Here is a 19,655-nt window from a genome sequence, read left to right as displayed (position 1 = left end):
TTGATAGAGGATAATGGTAGTTTCATCAAATTTAGACACCCCTTATCATTCTTTATGGGGTGGATGAAAAAATCCATAGGCCCCAATTAAATGGCATAGGCCCCAATTTAGCGAGGCTTATAAATTTCACATTCAGAGATGTACTACTACTAGAGTTAATTTCTAGGCCACTCCAAGTGCCATTTCTAAGCAATACTTTTTAATAAATGTGGAGAATAAGATATTCCCTCCGTTCTTTTTTAATAGGCCAGTTTTGTTTTTAGCGAAATTTAAGGAAATTAAGAGAACTAATCATTGAAAGTGGTCCTCATGACACTTGTCAATAAAAGAAGTGAAGTGAAATGGTCCCCATGACACTTGTTAGTAAAAGAAGTAAAGTGAAGTGGTCCACATGACACTTGTCATCAAAAGAAGTTAAGAGAAAAGTGGTCCCAAAAAATTAATTGACTTTCCAATTAGGAAACTGGCCTATTTTTTGAAACTTTTATTTATAGAAACTGGCCTATTAAAAAAGAACGGAGAGAGTACTATTTATTTGTTGCCTGCTTGTCTTTTATGCTCATATCCTCAACAAGATATTCACTATTAAAACGGGTTGTTAACTTTTCGTTCACATTTAGGTAAACTAGCTTAGAAGTTTATCGAAATTTATAGAAAGACAACGAAAATGATTCTTGATTAAGAAGACACGATCAAAAGAATCTTTGCAGCTAACAGACAATCAATAATCTGTTAACTAACAGAAAATGCTGACGGGCCGATTGACTGACGGCTGTCCTAACTCACTGACCAGCTGAAAGGTGATATTCTTTTCGTCTTCAAAATAATAGAGAAGTTTGTGTGTAAAATAATAAACAGATTTGTGTGACTATTAGTTTGGAGCTAGGAAAAAACACGAGGTATCAATAGCCGTGCTGTGCTCGTTTAATTAATTTCAGACCTACGACATAAACGAGACGAAGCAGAAAACACAAGCACACGCTACAGAGGCAAACAATCATTGAAGATTTGTTAATTTGGCGTAAAGATTTCGTAATTTCATATAATTTAATACTAGTACTAAACTAATTCCGTTAAATGCAAGGTAAATTAGGTGGATGCAAGAGCTCACAAACTAACAATTAAATTCTTGTCTGTCTTATTAAGTTGGCAACTCTCTCGTAATAATGCGCACCTAAACTAACAGACCACTTTACTGGTCAAACAAAACAAAACAAAACACTTAACAGGCAACTTAATGGCCTTTCAAGTTTCAAGATATTGGAAACCAAAGAAAGACATTCTTTTAGAAAGTTCATAGAGTAAGTAGAACCATAGAAACTAGAACCTATAAAAAACAAAACCCACTAGCACTACATATCTGAAACTCTCAAGCCAATCCAAATTTAGTTCGGTCATTGTCGGATAATTTGACTTATTGTCCCAATATCATTTCTCTATGGGATTACGATAAAGCTACCCCAAAAATGCATAAAAGATTTCTAATCTTCCACCTGATATCCACAACATCAGTTTACAGATACTGTATCATCTGATTCGTAAAGAAAGATTACGGAGTTCCTGTAATATACAGAGAGAGACAGAGAGTAGACGTTTTTCTACGGGAGCAAAAGGTGAATAACGTTGACCAAGTTTATGAATGAATTACTTGTCGGCATGCGTCACTATCTAACAAGTCCATGGAGAAATTTGATTTATGCGGACTTCGACTCAAGTTGGACTGGTGAGACAGCGCGGTTGACTGGATTTAGTGTTTGCATCAGTGACTAAAGGGGACCAGGGTTTGGCAGTCTTTAGAGATGGTGAAGGTAGTTGTGCCCCTCCCAAAGCACTGGGAGAGCGGCTACGTAGGCATAAAGTGCAGAATGATAAGATTCCAGATACTGCGTATCCAAGGGTGCACCTGTTGACGGCTTCGGTAATGTGTAATCCAAGAAGGAGGCATGCATCAATTCGAACGACGAGGTCAGTGCAGCGTTGAGCCTCCTCCAAGTAGTGGCACTTCTTCCGGATTTGAATTTCTAAAAGCCACGCCCCTTGTGAAATCTGCCAGGATTACTAATTAGCCTTCAATAACTAACAAAATCCCACTCTAAATCGAGTCAAATTACCAGCAAGTTTACTTCAAAGTTGTGTGGCTCTGAGGAGGCCCATATTAGGCGGCTGCTTAAAATAAAAGACTTCCCAAATTCAATTTTCCCACCATATGAAACCAACTCATTAACAAAATTCACAAAATTACAGGAACAAAGTTAAACACGGCTCTGGTTGTCAGGTCAGTGCATGCATCATTAAGGAGGGGCCCTACTTTTAACTTTAAAATGGCTGAATTATTGTACTAATCTACTGGTAGATCTTTAAATTCCTGGTTGCTTCATCCCCTTGTATCACCTAGGACTAGGAGATTAGTGATAATAAGAGTACTACTTCCAGAGAGGAAATCAAAGAACCATGGCAGAGGGTAGTGCTACTAACCTGAGTCTAAGATGGTCTCTTAAAGGAATGACTGCCCTTGTCACCGGTGCAACTAAAGGGATCGGGTATTTATACTACTACTACTACTAATTATTATTATTTTTTTGCTTAGATTTGAAATTTTGAATTTTCTAATGTTCACTCTTTGTTTAATGAGCAGGCATGCTATTGTAGAGGAACTGGCCGGGCTAGGTGCAACAATTCATTTTTGTGCACGGAACAAAGACGATATTGATAATTGCTTGAAAGACTGGGAGGCAAAAGGTTATCAAGTCAGCGGTTCAGTCTGTGATGTTTCCGTTCCAGCTGAACGCGAGGAATTGATGAAAACGGTTTCAACTTTTTTTTGTGGAAAGCTCAACATCCTTGTAAGTTGATTCACTCAATGGTGCTAATCCATCCCCTAGCTGGTGTGCTTCCTTGAAAACTTGAAATTATAGAGATGATACTTGCGTAATTGGAAGTTCTTTATACGTTACAGGTAAACAGTGCTGCTTTATACATATTCAAAAATACCCTGGACTTCACGGCTGAGGATCACTCAAAAGTCATCACTACAACCTTGGATTCTGCTTATCATTTCTCAACACTTGCACACCCTCTCTTGAAAGCATCTGGTTCAGGAAACATTGTTTTCATTTCCTCGGTTGCTGGAGTCGTTGCTTTACCTATGTTGTCCAATTATTCAGCTTGTAAAGGTAATGGATCATTTTCAATCTGACAAAATTCCATGATTGAAACGTTGAGTTTCTGAAGGATTAACTCAAATATGTATCAATGGTATTTGCAGGAGCAATCAATCAAATTACCAAGAGCTTTGCATGCGAATGGGCCAAAGACAAGATTCGTGTCAATTGCGTTGCACCATGGGTTATCAGAACTCCACCTCTGGAACTGGTATAACTTTTTGTGCCTTAACTTGTTGAGTTCTTTCTACTTGTAGTTTCCTGAGGAACTGTTAACTAAACTGAATTCTCTATCGTATGTGAAATTAGAGGCAACATATTCATACTGATCATGTTTCTTGCTTTACCCTTTAATGCCTCCCTAATTTACTATACCTTGTTATTACAGAGGCTACAAGACAAGGAATATGTAGACAGTATCATTGCAAGAACCCCAATCCGTCGCATAGGAGAACCAAAGGATGTTTCATCTCTTGTTGCTTTCCTATGCCTCCCAGCTGCTTCTTACATAACTGGCCAAGTTATTTGTGTAGATGGCGGATTTTCGGTTAATGGTTTCCATCCACTACATGACTAGTAAAAATAAAATCAGATTTCCAACAATTTTAAGCTATCAAAGAATAATTGTAATGTCCAATGCAAGAAAAAATATTTTGGTTTTGTTTAACTTGGAAGACCCTAGAGCGGTTCCTATAAGATGGCAAATCTGCCCACTTTGACCCACTATGGAATGACCAAAATATAAAAATAGATGGGAAAATGGGTAAGTTTATTGGTTAGCCCATTGTGGTTCAACAAGAGCCGCATGGAACTCTTCCAACCGCAAGCGGCTTCTAATCCACCACGCGTATCAAATGAAACCGCTAGCGGTATAACTCAAGCTGCGCGTCTTTGGTTTGCCGGCCAACAGATATATCTGAACGGCAAAAAATCTAATCATCTAACGGCTCTATTTCTTATCCTATAAATTCAACTCTTCTCAACTCCAAATTCACACCTTTCCACACCTCTAAATGTCACTCAAAAATCTACAAATGCCTTCAAGAATCCGTGGTGTTAAGTTTACCCTAAAAGAGGATTTAGCTAATTGTAGAGCTTCTATTTTTCAATCAAGAGATATAACTAATGCGTATTCGGCTGTGAGTTTTTGGGGGAGAGTTTTTGCAATGTTTGTGGTAGAAACAAAGAACCTGTATAACTGTGATGTTCTAGGATTTTCGAATCGTTTTCAAATAACTAGTCGCGAAGTCACCGAGTTCTGTGCTCAGGTAATGCACAATAACCGCCATAGATTGAACGGCGAAGATGCACATGAAGTGGAACCAAGGACGCTAGCAATATGGGAAGTTTTTCACGACGAACCTTTTTCTTTCCAAGCTTGTTTCAACATTCTAGAGACTCAACAGATTCAACCCCTTCATCCTCGTAGATGCTCCACCACCCAGAAATTGAACGAGGACATTAATCGACGACTATGTAGTAGTTGCTTTAATGTAGTGTATTTGATTTAATTCAATATAGTATGCTTTTATTATAAGAAAGGTTCAAATTATCATGATATTGATGGTGAAAATTCAAAGAAATTTTCATTAGATAAACATAACACACCATAACACCAAATAAAACATGAAATGATAGTGAATCAATTAGTTCCTACATTTTAATCAGTCCATTCCATCAAAAACACCTAGGACATTTTCAGAAGTTCCTTACATATGTGTCATCTTCTGTAGAAGTGCTATATGGTGTTTGAAAACGCGGGGGTATCAAAATATACCACCAACTTTTTCTTAGGAAATCTATATGGACAAACTCAATACAACTCCGAGAGTTAAACTTAATCAAATATCCCTCTCTCTTGCAATTAGAATGTTTACAGAATTAAATCCGTGAACCTAATCACAAAGACATTACTTGGACGGTACCAAAGACCGATGTCCAAGAATCAATCAAGTCGTATCCAACAAACTAGGTCGGATGTATCTGCTATAATTGATCAATATACAACCTGTGATATTTCAATTATAAATATAAACAATATTATGCGGAAAAAGAAATAACACAGACACCAGAAGTTTTGTTAACGAGGAAACCGCAAATGCAGAAAAACCCCGGGACCTAGTCCTGATTGAACACCAAACTGTATTAAGCCGCTACAGACACTAACCTACTACCAGTTAACTTCAGACTGGAATGTAGTTGAGCCCTAAAAGGTATCCCACCGATTAAGGTATAGTCGCGCTCCTTACGCCTCTTGAATCCCAGCAGGACTCCGCGTAATTGATTCCCTTAGCTGACGTCACACCAACTAAGAGTTGCGTCAACTCAATTGAAGACTTTAAACAAACTCTTTCCCCCACAGATTAAACCTATATATGATTTCCTTTTACAATCAAAAAGTTTGATCAAAGGTGATGGAAATAGATAGCAATAGGAAAAGTCTAGCTAACCTCAAAATCCGGACTTATGCAACCCGAAGTGCAGCCTAGATTATTATTCACCTCACAAGTATAAAACTTGTGGAATCAACAAAGTTTGAGACAAAGAGAACTTTGATGATTTCTATCTATCTAGATCGTGTGAGCAACTTAACAATCAATCGAGATGTTCATGGCTTGTCTGCTTGTTTTCAAGCAATGCCCTCACCCGAGTTATTTCTCAGGTAAGGGAAATTGATCGAGTAACATTTAACGGTGTAACTGAAGATGAAGCGACCGAAATAGATCTAGATGTATGAAAACAAACTAACGACAAACCTTTTCTTTACGAAACTTGTTTCAACATACTTTAAGATGGTCGATTTCAATCACATGTACACTACATCCAAACAACCCTTTCTCTCTCTCTCTTTATTACGAAAGAAGATGTTGCTCTTATTCGATGTTGGCTACATATATGGGAAAGTGTGTCAAAGGTTTGTAGCTTTGCGTAATGAAAATTTAAGAACGACTAGAGAGCCTTAAACTAAAATTTTCATTTATCAATAAGGATGTGAGACGTTATACAAAAGTTGTGTAAGTAGTTCATAATAATAGTTCTGGATTGTCCTACGAAGAACTAGTGAGTATCTTAATACCTTTGTCCTCATTTTAAAACCAGCATAGTAAGTCTAATTTAAGGTCTAAATATTTTCATTGATTAATGTTACTGCCACTTGTTTTACAAGATACAAACTTACACAATAATAAGACTTGAATAAAAATCTGTTACAATCTGTGGCTTCCTGGTTATCTTCATTTGATGTATCTTCCATTCAACATGCTCATGAACTGTTTTTCCTTTGTTTTTGTAACTTCGGTTGTTCACTTTCAAAACTTGAGTTTTTCTTTGCCTTTTAGATGAACATTTTATTGGATTAATTTTTAAAACTTGCACCTCCCTTTTACTATTTTCAATCTTTTCGAAATTACAACATATGTTAGAACCAACAACTTTAGTTCTGTATCACAAAAAAGTGTAATAGCTTTTTGAGACATTTCAATTGAGGAAATTAAAACACTAGAATAAAAATTAGAAGAAATTTAATAGAGAAGATTCAAGATTCAAGAGAAGTGAATTTTGGTGTGAGTGGAGTGTTTGAAAGTGGGGATAATTTATAGTGGTAAAAATACATCTGTTTTTTTGCTATTGCAAGTAACCATCGGCAGCTTTACTACAACCCCCGCGGCCCAGAATCAACCACCAGCTTTACGTCCACCGCGCCGGATTTTACTCAACCGCCAACAGCTTTACGTCCACCACACTTCTTTGTAAGCCGCCGCAGACTTTTACCATATTGGAAAATCAACTTTTCTCATCCGCCTGATTGAATGAAAAAATTGATTTGTTAAGTTCCATCGGAAATTCCCCTACTCATATCTTCCTACTCTTGAGAAATCAAAACGCTTACTTTTTTTTGTTTTTTGTTTTGCTTTACTCTTACGAAAATAAAAGCAAAACATCCACATCTAGTTTTTAGGAATAGAGAGCTCCCGGTCACATACGATCCAAAGCCCCAAATAATAAGAGTTCTCAGTTTCATACATGATGAGTATTGAATCCCGGATTTATGTTGTAAAAGGCGCTAGGAGAGGCGCCAAGCCCATCGCCTCGCCTCTCCTAGCGCTTAAGTGCTCCCTAGGCGCTAAAGGCACCAGGAAAAAAAGGTCATGGAGCCTCGCCTTGGCGCCTTTTTTTTGCTAGTCGTTGTGTCATGATACCATGGTGCCTGCAACCACCCTTGGGGTGTATTTAGCTCTCAGTAAAACTAATTAGCCATTTTACTTCAGTTAATTCTGCTTTAAGTTTTAAGTGTCTGTTAAATCTGTACGGGTGTAGTACAAACACGTGTATGGTCAGTGACACATTAGGGTTTCGTTAGGTCTCTTTCTCTTTAATACGCCTGTACCTGGAATTGAAGTTTATCATGAAAATAGAGAAAAGAGGCAGTACAGTGGTACTGAAGTTACTGTGTTTACTAGTTATATCTCCATTACTCTTCTACCCAGATGTATTATGTATCTTGAATACTGTTCAGTACCACTTATCTTCTATATTACCTCATTAGAATATCTCAATACATCACATTTGGTATCACCTAGTCGATCTTTTTCTCTTTCTTCCTTCACACCATGACTGGTCCAACCATCAAAGATGTAGATTCGACCACCCGTGAACTATCTCAGCTCATCAAAAATCTCACAGATCTACATACTCGTGAAGCAGCAGAACGTACGACAGCTGCTCAACGACAAGATACCTTGCTTGCTTATTTGGTGAAAATTTCCGAGGCCAATCAAGCTAAGTTTGACTCTCTTATTCAGGTTCTTTCTAGACCTCAATCAGAACCACAGGGATCTTCTTCTGCTGAGAGCTCCAACAACAACAATCAAAAGGGTACCTTCAGAAACTTCTCTAAAGCTCCAAAACTCGATTTCCCCAGATTTTCTGGTGATAACCCTCGTAGTTGGATCTGTAAGTGTGAGAGGTGCTTTCAGATCCACTCAATTGTTGACGAGCAGAAGACAAAAATTGCTTCTTTATACTTGGAAGGCAAAGCTGATTCTTGGTTTCTAGATTTCCTTGCTGGTAAAACCTTCATCTCTTGGCCTGTTTTTGTAGAAGCTATTTGTAATCGTTTTGAGGATCTAGCAAATGATAACTATGTGGGTTGTTTTAAAAAATTGTCTCAACTTACATCTGTTGAAGAATATTTTGAGCAGTTTGAACAATTAAAGGCCTTAATGTTAAGTAAAAACCCTCATCTTACTGAGGAATACTTTGTATTGAGCTTTATCAGTGGGTTAAAAGAAGTTCTTAAGAGTTCAGTTCAGATACAAAAACCTACAACCATTTCTCAAGCTTTTTATCTGGCTAGATTACAAGAGCTATCCCTCTCATCTCAAACCCAAACCTCAAAACCCATTCCACTTAAACCAACACACACTACTTCCACTTACCAAAAATTTGTCCCACAGAGAACACCTATTGTTCCTTCCACTATGGGTGCATCACCTTCTACAACCACTCCCTAATCTTCTCACCCACCACCCAAATCTCCATATATACCACCCATCAGAAGACTAACTTATGAGCATATGAGTAAGACAAGAGCTCAAGGACTTTGTTTCAACTGTGATGATAAATACCAACTACGCCATAAATGTAAATCACAACAGTTATTTATGATGATAGCTGACCATGAAGCTGATGAAGTAGAGCCTCCACCTCCACAAGCTCCTAATGAAGATCACTTGGTTGAATCAGATATGGAGATCTCTCTCCATGCTCTTACTGGAAATGCCAATCCTGACACCATTAGGATACCATGATTCATTAAGAAGCAAGCCATTATTGTGCTAGTTGACAAAGTAAGTACTCATAGCTTCATTGACTCTGCTCTGGAAACTCAATTGGGATGTGAAGTTCAACCAACTTCTCACATGCTGGTCACTCTGGCTAATGGGGCTAAAACTACAAGCACAGGTAACTGTCCACAATTGCAGTGGACAATGCAACAACACCAATTTTCTGCAAACTTGAGATTACTTCCTCTAAGAGGATGTGATATAGTTTTGGGAGCTGATTAGTTGAGAACTTTATGTGATGTCACTTTTAATTTGGCCAAACTTTCTATTTCATGTATTCAGAATGGTCAAGAAATTACACTACAAGGTACATCTACTAAACCAACTCTCATGTTGCTTAGTAGTAATACAATGAAATTTTTTATCAAAAAGAATACTCCAGCTCTAGTTGGACAATTTATTTTTGTATCACTATGACTCCTATACCAGCTGACCCAAACCAGTTTATGAGTTACTCAACACCTTCTCTGATGTTTTTGAGGAACCAACACTATTACCGCCACCAAGAGTTTTGGACCGCCAAATCCCTCTTAAACCTAATTCACAACTTGTCAATCTGAGACCATATAAATGCCCCTATATCCACAAGTCAGTAGTGGAGTCTTTGGTCCAAGAAATGCTCAAAAATGGGATTATTCAAGACAGTCATAGTCCCTTTGCTTCCCAATACTTTTAGTGAAAAAGAAGGATAATACTTGGAGGTTTTGTGTTGATTATAGGAAGCTCAAATCCATCCCCATTAAAGATAAGTTCCCCATTCCTGTTATTGAAGAGATTTTGGATGAGTTGCATGGAACAAAAATCTTTAATAATCTGGATTTAAGAGGTGGTTATCACCAAATCAGAGTCCATGCCCCTGACATCCACAAGACAGCATTCAGAACCCATCATGGCCATTATGAGTTCAAGGTAATGCCATTTGTTCTAACAAATTCCCATACAACTTTTCAGGCACTTATGAATTCTGTATTTGGTACATACTTGAGAAAATTTGTTCTTGTGTTCTTTGATGACATTCTGGTCTATAGTTCAAACATCCAAGAACATGTGCAACATCTCTCACTGGTTCTTTCCTTGCTTAGAGAATACAAGTTATTTGTCAAATATTCTAAATGTTGTTTTTCTCAAGCTTCTCTAGAGTACTTAGGCCACATTATTACTTCAGATGGAGTGGCTGTTGATCCTGAGAAGATTGCTTGTATGCAGTCTTGGCCCATTCCTACTACTCTTAAACAATTAAGAGGTTTCTTAGGCCTCACAGGCTATTATAGAAAGTTTGTAGAAGGGTATGGCACTATCAGTAAACCTCTTACTGATTTACTGAAGAAGAATTCCTTCTTTTGGTCTCAATTGGATGAAAAAGCTTTCAACACTCTTAAAAATGCTATGTGCACTACTCCTGTGCTTGCACTTCCTGGTTTCACAATACAATTTGTAGTGGAAACTGGTGCATGTTCTAGAGGCATTGGAGATGTTCTCCTGCAGGAAGGGAGGGACATTTCTTTCTACAGCAAGCCTTTAGGGCCAAAGTCTTTGGGACTATCTACTTATGAAAAAGAGCTACTGGCTGTTGTCAATGCAGTTACCAAATGGAGACATTATCTCACTGGGCACTACTTCATCATCAACACTGACCAACAGAGTATTAGGCATTTCATGGATCAGAAAATTACAACTTCATTACAACAAAGTTGGCTCATTAAGATTTTGGGGTTTGATTACACAATTCACTACAAAAAAGGCTTAGAAAACAAAGTTGAAGATGCTCTTTCTAGACTTCCAGATGCTCTCTCTTCCTTCACTTGCAATGATGTAGCATTATCTACTACAGCTTGTACTCAAGATATCATCAACAACTCCACTAATGATATAGTGGCCTCTACACTTATTCCACAACTATTGGTCAACCCCTCTGCAGTCCCTCATTTCACTTAATTGGAGAAGGATATATGTAGGTACTAACTCCAACCTGAGGAACCACATTTTGCATTCCATTCAATCCTCTGCCATTGGTGGCCATTCTGGTATTCATGGCAGTTATGTTAGGTCCAAAACCTACTTCTACTTGAAGGGCTTAAAACAAGACAATTTGCTCCTAGTCAGCCAATGCGACACTTTCCAAAAGAAAAAACTTGATCATCATCACCCTGCTGGTCTTCTACAACCCCTTCCAGTACCTACTCAAGCTTGGCAACACATTAGCATGGATTTTATTGAAGACCTTCCTAAATCCCACAATAAAGATGTTATCTTAGTTGCGGTGGATAGATTCACTAAGTACAATCATTTCATTGGTCTTACTCATCCATATACAGCTATCACAGTAGCTCAAGAATTCTTAAACACTGTCTTTAAGCTCCATGGCCTACCAACTTCCATTGTGTCTGACAGAGACAAAGTTTTCACCAGCAAGTTTTGGCAAGAACTCTTCAGAACCTTGGGCACACATCTCTCTATGATACTGCCTATCATCCTCAGTCAGATGGACAATCTGAAAGAGTTAATGCTTGCTTAGAGAGCTACTTGAGATGCATAACAGGTCACAAGCTAAAACAATGGTTACAACACCAACTATCACACAAGATTGAAGATGTCATCTTTCCAAGCATTATATGGGTATGTACCACCTCACTTGGCTTTTCCTACAACATCCACTACATCTGTAGCATCAGTTGAAGAATATTTACAAAGAAGGGATCTTGTTCTAGACATTCTCAAGGAAAATTTGCATAAGGCCCAAGAGAGAATGAAATGGTTTGCTGACAAGAAAAGAACATATAGGTCATTTGTTGTTGGTGATATGGTATATTTGAAGTTGCAGCCTTATAGACAGACTTCTATGGCCTTGCGCAAGAACTTCAAGTTATCCGGTATTATGGCCCATTTGCAGTAATTTAAAAAGTTGGTCAGGTTGCTTACAAACTACAACTGCCCCAAGCTCCAAGATTCACCCTGTCTTCCATGTATCTCAATTAAAGAAGAAGATTGGAGCTACTGCAAATACTATTCCTTTACTGCCATTAGTTGATTCAGAGAGTGAGATCATACTCAAACCCATTGCCACCTTAGACTCTCGCCAAGTTTTTCGCCAAGGTACTGCAGTGCAACAACTTCTGATTCAATGGTCACATACCACTCCAGCAGATGCTACATGGGAAGACTTATCCAACGTGAGAGCACATTTTCCAAATTACAATCCTTAGGACAAGGACCTTCTGATGGAGGGAGTATTGTCATGATACCATGGTGCCTGCAACCACCGTTGGGGTGTATTTAGCTCTCAGTAAAATTAATTAGCTGTTTTACTTCAGTTAATTCTGCTTTAAGTTTTAAGTGTCTGTTAAATCTGTACGCGTGTAGTACGAACACGTGTATGGTCAGTGACACATTAGGGTTTCGTTAGGTTTCTTTCTCTTTAATACACCTGTACTTGGAATTGAAGTTTATCATGAAAATAGAGAAAAGAGGCGGTACAATGGTACTGAGGTTATTGTGTTTACTAGTTATATCTCCATAACTCTTCTACCCAGATGTACTGTGTGGCTTGAATACTGTTTAGTACCACTTATCTTCTATATTACCTCATTAGAATATCTCAGTACATCACACGCTGGTTCCACACCTAGTGCGCCTTTAAGCGCCAAAGGCGCTCCCGTTTTACAACATAGCCCCGGATCACTGATTCATTATACATGTACTGATGTACCACATGTTTCACGTTTCCACCATATGGTCCCAACAATATGAGCCAAACAAAATTATAGAAAGTACAAAGTAGGTGCGGCTCTCGTTTTGAGGTTAGCACATGGCCAATCAGATTCCCTAGGCCCTAGTTTAACTGTACTATGTACAATTCTCCACAGAAACAATGGCTAAATTTTGTACTTTCTAGATCTTGACTGTTATGATCTATCCCTAATTTCCTGGCTGGTTCTGAATCCCCTTGTATCACCAAGGAGATTAGAGATTGCAATACTACTTCCAGAGAGGAACCATGGCAGAGGGTAGTTCTAGTACTCTGTGTCGAAGATGGTCCCTCAAAGGAATGACTGCTCTTGTCACCGGTGCAACCAAAGGAATTGGGTACTTTTCTTTATACTACTACTCTTTTTCCTTTTGTTTTTCCATTTTTGCTTAGATTTGAAAATTTTCTAATGTTCACTTTTTTTTTTAATGAGCAGGCATGCCATTGTAGAGGAATTGGCTGGGCTAGGTGCAACAATTCATATTTGTGCCCGAACCAAAAGCGACATCGATGAGTGCTTGAAAAACTGGGAGGCAAAAGGTTATCAAGTCACTGGGTCAGTTTGTGATGTTTCTGTCCCAGCTGACCGTGAGGAATTGATGAAAACAGTTTCTACTGTTTTTGGTGGAAAGCTCAACATCCTTGTAAGTTGACTCAACCTGCCGTAGCTAGTGTGCTAGATTGAAAAATTTAAAATTATAGAGATGATAACATATTCTTATAGGTAAACAATGCTGGTTTATACATATTTAAAAACACCTTGGACTTCACTGCTGAGGATCACTCAAAAGTCATGACAACAACCTTCGAATCTGCGTATCATATCTCAACACTTGCGCACCCTCTCTTGAAAGCATCTGGTTCAGGAAATATTGTTTTCATTTCCTCTGTTGCTGGAATCGTTGCTTTACCTATGTTATGCAATTATTCAGCTTGTAAAGGTAACAGATCATTTTCATTCTGACAAATCTAAAAGACTAAAGCAGTTTAGGATCTGTATCATTTTTATTCTTAATCTGTATTAATAAATTTTTTGCAGGAGCAATAAATCAAATTACCAAGAACTTCGCCTGTGAATGGGCCAAAGACAAGATTCGTGTCAATTCCGTCGCACCATGGCTCACCAGAACTCCACCTATCGAACAGGTATAACTTGTTTGCGGTGCCTTGTTGAATTTTTCCTACTTGTACTTATCTAGGAACGGTTATTAATTGCAGTTACTGCAAGACAAGGAGTATGTAGCCAGCGTCATTGCACGAACCCCGATCCGTCGCATAGGAGAACCAGAGGATGTTTCATCTCTGGTTGCATTCCTATGCCTCCCAGCTGCTTCTTACCTCACTGGCCAAGTTATTTGTGTAGATGGCGGATTTTCAGTCAACGGTTTTCATCCATTACATGACTAGTAGCAGTGAGAAATTCGATATTCCTATATTTCAGTATTTGGTACACCGTACACTACAATGTTATTTGTAATTGTCCCGATAAATGAATCTAGTTCCTTCATTGCAGTATATAGGTGTGCCGAGTATGTGTGGTGCAGTGAACTGTTTACCATGTGCATCCATTTGAATTAATATCACTTGATCCGATCCTCTGAAACCAGAAACTAACACATTATGCAAAAAAGAGTGAAAATGATTCTCGATTAAGAAGATGATACGTGACAGACATTATACAAAATCGTACGACCAAAAGAATCTTATGCAGGTAAAATAATATGCATATGCCTTAGATTTCTTCCTTCATCCTGATCGACCCAAAAAGAAAGAAAATGTTTGTGCTCGTGAGATAATCAATCAATCTGAAGATAGTAATCAAAAGTTACTCATTGAGGCTGAACTTTTCGCTTCTTCCTTGACCTGGCTGGCGCTCGGTAGTCCCGGTTTACTCAAAATCATTGAACCCAAAAATATAACACAGAATTGGTTACAAAGACCAAAATCAACAATTCCTGGGTGAAATGGACAGTTAGATTTTGATACTGTTTAAATGGACAAAAATATAAAAATAGGTAGGATGTAACCAGTTTCATCGTGCCCATTTTTTTGTCCATTTCACCCAAATTATTTTTTACTCTTCCATTTGAACCGTAATTTAAAAATATTTGGACAAATGACCCATTTTCCGAAAATATAACATGTTAATTAAATGAAGTAATCAAATGCAAATGAATCAAGAAATATCAAAACGAAAGAGTTTGATTTTGTATGTTAGAGAGATTAACAATTAAGTATGTCTTTTCATTAAATCCCTGCCTGTTTCATTTACGTGACGGAACATATTGAAATAGCGTAAGAAAGAAACAAGCATAAGCAATCAAATTTAAGAGTGCTATTTGGTTTCTTCGCGGTTGAGTTCTTATAAGCCGTGCCATGAGTGAAATCCCAACTCATAACCATCATCCCAAGTTTATTTTTAAATTGCCTGGTTATCAGGGGGAACGGCCGGCCACTCATGCGGCCAACTAGAGCCCATATTCATTGGAAAAAATTGGAGGCCCTGATAACTATACATAAACTAGGTTTTTATGCCCGTGCTATGTTCGGGCAATTTTTTACTTTTAGCCATATTTTTGATTTGGTGTGATATGGCTTCGCCTCGCCCCGTCGTGCATTTTTTATTAGGTGTCGTGGGGTTTCGCCACGCTCCATCACGATACATTTTTGATTAGGTGTGGTCGGCTTCGGCTTCGCCTCACCTCGTCATGTCCTGATGCATTTTTGATTTGGCGTTGCACGGTTTCGTCTAGCCCATCGCGATGCCTTTTTGATTAGGTGTGGCTCGCTCGCCTCGCGCCGTCCCGATGCATTTTTGATCTGGTGTTGCATGGTTTCACCCTGCCGTCTTGTGTATTTTTTTATTAAGTGTTGTGGAGCTTCTCCCCGATCCGTCGCGATACATTTTTGATTAGGTATGGCTCGGCTTCGCCTCGTCCCGTCGCGTTTTTGATTTGGTGTTGCACGGCTTCGCCCCTCCCGTCGAAATACATTTTTGATTAGGTGTGGCTCGGCTTCAGCTTCGCCCCGTTGCTATACCAATACCATTTTGATTTGGTGTGGCTCGGTTATTTGGTGTGACTCGGCTTTGTCTCACCCCGTCGTTTGGGGTTTTTATTTAACGGGGCTCGGCTTCTCTATTTTATAATATTTTGTGAAGGTGTAGGTCTGTCAATGGACCAGTTCCCCAAACAAGAACATGACGTAGGGCGTAAGGCTTTCAAATATGGAAAAAAATTTAGAAAAATAGTTAATAGTGGTATAACTTAGTAAATTTATGGATGGAGGCCCATTGGTCTGGTAATTCAGTCCATTCATCACTATTCGATAAACTCCCATCACACAAAAAATAATGCAGATTCTTATGATGTAGAGCTATTTCAATTTGTATATGAACAACTCAACGGATATGTGTGATCTGGTATTTAATAGGGTAAACTGAAAGGATAATTAGACTACGATAGACGAATGATAGTTGCACTTCATTGTGCAAGCATTAAGAGACATGGCATCCTAACGCACCACGAGATTCCATTTTTCCACCTCATGTCACAACTCATTCGAACACTATCTACAGAAATGGTAATGAAAGTGAATTAAGAGAAAGATTACAAAAACAGATTACAAGTTTAAAGTGATGATAAGTCACTATATAAAGGTGCAGTCCCTACAGACAGGCTGGACAACACGTTTAGCAAAACTGATAGTTATACAGCCTGTCAGTGATAACCACAGAACAAAACGACTAAGAGCACCCATAACACTGCTTATACATTAACATCTCCCCTCAAGCGGAGCTTTGAAGCCGAAAGAACACTCAGCTTGTGACGCATATAATCAAAGCGATGGGTTGCCAGTCCTTTGGTAAAGACATCAACAACTAGATCATTTGTGGAAATATAAATAATGTGAAGAGTCTTAGACTGAATCAGTTCTCTAATGAAGTGAAAGTCTAGAGCTACATGCTTCATTTTATTGTGAAGAACTGGATTGGAGGCGAGAGAGATAGAGATTTTATTATCACAACCCAGAGTAGGAGAAGTAGGCAAGAAAATACATAAATTCCTTAAAAGTTGACAGACCCAGAGCACCTCAACAGCTGTGTGTGCCAAAGAATGATATTCTGCTTCAGTGGAGCTCCTTGCAACAGTTGGTTGTTTCTTGGAAGACCAAGAAATTAAGTTAGAACCAAAGAACATACAATACCCACATGTGGATATTCTATCATCGGCGTTTCCCGCCCAGTCAGAATCAGAGAAAGAAAAGAGGGATGTCATCCCTTCTATAAAATAATACTGAGTTTTATCATAAGTTCCTCTTAGCTGCCACTAAATGAAATAATGTAGGTGTACTCATATGTTCACACACTTGATTAATTGCATAACATATTTGGTCTGATCCAAGTGACATATTGTAATGCACCAACTAAGGACCTTTTAATAAGTACATTCATAGCGTGTACTGTTAGAGTTAATTTTTAGGCCACATTTTCCCATTCCTAATTAAATTCCTTTCAATAAGTGTGGGGAATTAGATACTCTTTATTTGTTGTCTTTTAGATGCATGCATAAATCCTCAACAAGATTTTCACGATTGAAATGTGTTGGTAACGTTACGTTCACATTTAGTTAAACTACCTTAGAAGTTTATCGAGAATTATAGAAAGACAATGAAACTGGTTCTTGATTAAGAGGACATGATCAAAAAAATTATTTGTAGTTAACAGATAACCAAGAAACAGCTAACTAACAGAAATGGCTAACGAACCGATTAATTTTTTTGTTTTTCTTTCTAAACTGGATCTAATTTGTATAAGTCTGATTGAAATCACCAGACTCAATTGGATTTGACTTAATATATTTGTATTTTGGGTAAAACATGTCAAACCTGTCTCATCCACTACATGACTGAAAACAATAAAATCAAATTTCCAACAATTAGTTATCAAAGAAAAACTGTATTGCCCAACATCATAATATTAATATTTTAAGTTTTTATTCTAACTTGTATACATCGTTAATCTTCTGAGAATTCAAAATATTTACATTTTAGCTAAAGTTCCAATTTTAGGAACAAATTTAAAAGTTCATATCAGAAAAATGTAGATCAGTTAAAAGTTCAAACAAACCCATAATTTCAATTGCAACAATTTCATTCCATGATATCTGAATACATCAAGTGGATCAGTACTACGTGCAAGGGTAGAGCCAGCTTGAGGCATGGGTTGGTAGTTGCCCACTCATTCTAGGTGGATCCCAAGACCTGCAGTCCTAGCTCGTCCTTGTTACCTGAATGGATTAACCGAAGAGAACTTGTCGAAAATTGGGTACCAGAGGATGAAAAATATGAGAACGAAAATAATGTTGTATCATTGACTTCAAGGCCTTGTGATTCTTTTCAACAATTATTTCGACCTTTCCCAACAAATTGACGAGTACAATTGGTCAATGAAATATTGCTTTCAAAATACAATTAATCCCTAATAACTTGTTGGATTTAAGAGTTGTACTTCCTTGACCCAACCAAGAACACACGGTATGCGATTCTGATGATGCTTAGAGAGAAAAGAAAACATAAATTTTTGATGTGTGGAATTGAGAAAAACGTTCGTTATTTATAAAGGATTTCATGTCTTTTGGATATGTCTCTTCATCTACAACGGATGCTTTCAAAAGAACTGTTGCGAACAAGGCGTTAATGAATGCACGAATAAAGTTCCCTTCTGATACTCTTTCAGCTAGATCGCTACAGATAGTCCTCCACCTTGGTACCAAACTTTGCAAACTTTCATTAGTCATTCCCTTTAAGTTAAATAATGTCTCGATCCCATGCTTCAATAAATTATTGCTAATTTATGTCTCGAGAAATATGCTCTGTATCTCTTCAAAAGATGAGATTGTTTCTTCCGGCAATCCATCGAACCATGCCAAGGCTTTTCGCAGGAAAGTATTTACATATAATCGCCCCATTGCGTCCCCATTGTAATAACGAGTGTTTGTACTGCTTAAGATGCTGAACTGCACTTTTAGTTCCAGTAAAGATGCTTCCAAATGTAGGTAACGTACATTTCGCAGGAATTTTTGCGTGCAGGAGTTCGTATGTAAATGGAAATATCCCCGCTTCTTCTATTACCCTTTCCAATTGTATCTGTGAACACGTAAATCACGAAGGCATCTATATGTTCACAAATAATATTCGCATTCTATACACATGCTCGCACTGATGAGACAATTCCATTGATTCCTTGGCTCAAAACCTTCGGGTTTATCATAGCCTCATCTGATATCATCACCAGAGGCGTTCACATAGAGGAAAATAAAGAAAAGAAGTATAAAAGTAAAACTCGTGGAGTATGAAATGAACGTAAAGTGCTGAAATGTAAATAAGACTGGTATTTACGTGGTTCAGCACTAAGGCCTACATCCACGGGGTTGTCGTTTTCACTATGCATTTGATGATTACAGAAGTAGTCGAATGACTCTGGAGCTTACATAGGTTTGCGAATTGTAAAAAGTAAACTTACACTCACAATCCTTCTCTCTCGACCTCTCTCTTTATTTTACGATCCCCTTCTCTCTTGGTGGAGAGGGGGTATTTATAGGGTTAGAGTGTGGGACCCGTTTCTGAGGGCCGTTGGAACCTTATCTTCTTGTGCTTTGTGTCCATCATGCAGAGGTCTTCGTTCATTGCTCGATCACGCAGAGTCATCCTCGTTCGTTCCAAGGGTTGATCTACACGTACACTGCTCAGAGTGTTTAATGCGGGTAGTTGAGACGCATGCTCATGTCAGACAAGTGTCTTCTGCCCCTGTCACGTCCATGTCAGTCAACCTTCTCTTCACCGTTGATCTTGGCTTCTTTTGGGGATGAGATAAAGTAACTCTTCGGGAGTTATTTGGTGCTC

The 19,655-nt window shown here is 38.2% G+C and overlaps 2 protein-coding genes across 2 annotated transcripts; both read left to right on the top strand.

The window, feature by feature from the left end:
- The first annotated feature begins 2,348 nt into the window (after positions 1 to 2,348).
- LOC113283996 (tropinone reductase homolog At5g06060-like) lies at positions 2,349 to 3,828 on the top strand. The gene is made up of 5 exons (XM_026533384.1): positions 2,349 to 2,540; positions 2,636 to 2,843; positions 2,957 to 3,173; positions 3,266 to 3,372; positions 3,550 to 3,828. The coding sequence occupies exons 1-5, from the start codon at positions 2,452 to 2,454 to the stop codon at positions 3,736 to 3,738; spliced, it is 810 nt and encodes a 269-aa protein (XP_026389169.1). The 5' UTR covers positions 2,349 to 2,451; the 3' UTR covers positions 3,739 to 3,828.
- Positions 3,829 to 12,797: 8,969 nt separating this feature from the next.
- LOC113284004 (tropinone reductase homolog At5g06060-like) lies at positions 12,798 to 14,310 on the top strand. The gene is made up of 5 exons (XM_026533395.1): positions 12,798 to 13,090; positions 13,189 to 13,396; positions 13,477 to 13,693; positions 13,792 to 13,898; positions 13,971 to 14,310. The coding sequence occupies exons 1-5, from the start codon at positions 13,002 to 13,004 to the stop codon at positions 14,157 to 14,159; spliced, it is 810 nt and encodes a 269-aa protein (XP_026389180.1). The 5' UTR covers positions 12,798 to 13,001; the 3' UTR covers positions 14,160 to 14,310.
- Positions 14,311 to 19,655: the final 5,345 nt, after the last annotated feature.

This window comes from Papaver somniferum, chromosome 1 (genome assembly GCF_003573695.1).
Source record: "Papaver somniferum cultivar HN1 chromosome 1, ASM357369v1, whole genome shotgun sequence".
In the NCBI taxonomy this organism is placed as follows: Eukaryota; Viridiplantae; Streptophyta; class Magnoliopsida; order Ranunculales; family Papaveraceae; genus Papaver; species Papaver somniferum.
Note: the sequence above shows the minus strand (reverse complement) of the source record. Positions and strands in the feature narration are given on the sequence as shown.

What these genes read in the sequence shown, in the direction of transcription:
- LOC113283996 (XM_026533384.1), top strand. Translation starts at nt 2,452, where the DNA reads ATGGCAGAGGGTAGTGCTACTAACCTGAGTCTAAGATGGTCTCTTAAA. An exon ending in GTGGAAAGCTCAACATCCTT is followed by an intron (nt 2,844 to 2,956) that starts GTAAGTTGATTC and finishes TATACGTTACAG; the next exon opens with GTAAACAGTGCTGCTTTATA. An exon ending in CAATTATTCAGCTTGTAAAG is followed by an intron (nt 3,174 to 3,265) that starts GTAATGGATCAT and finishes TGGTATTTGCAG; the next exon opens with GAGCAATCAATCAAATTACC.
- LOC113284004 (XM_026533395.1), top strand. Translation starts at nt 13,002, where the DNA reads ATGGCAGAGGGTAGTTCTAGTACTCTGTGTCGAAGATGGTCCCTCAAA. An exon ending in GGTGCAACCAAAGGAATTGG is followed by an intron (nt 13,091 to 13,188) that starts GTACTTTTCTTT and finishes TTTAATGAGCAG; the next exon opens with GCATGCCATTGTAGAGGAAT. An exon ending in GTGGAAAGCTCAACATCCTT is followed by an intron (nt 13,397 to 13,476) that starts GTAAGTTGACTC and finishes ATATTCTTATAG; the next exon opens with GTAAACAATGCTGGTTTATA.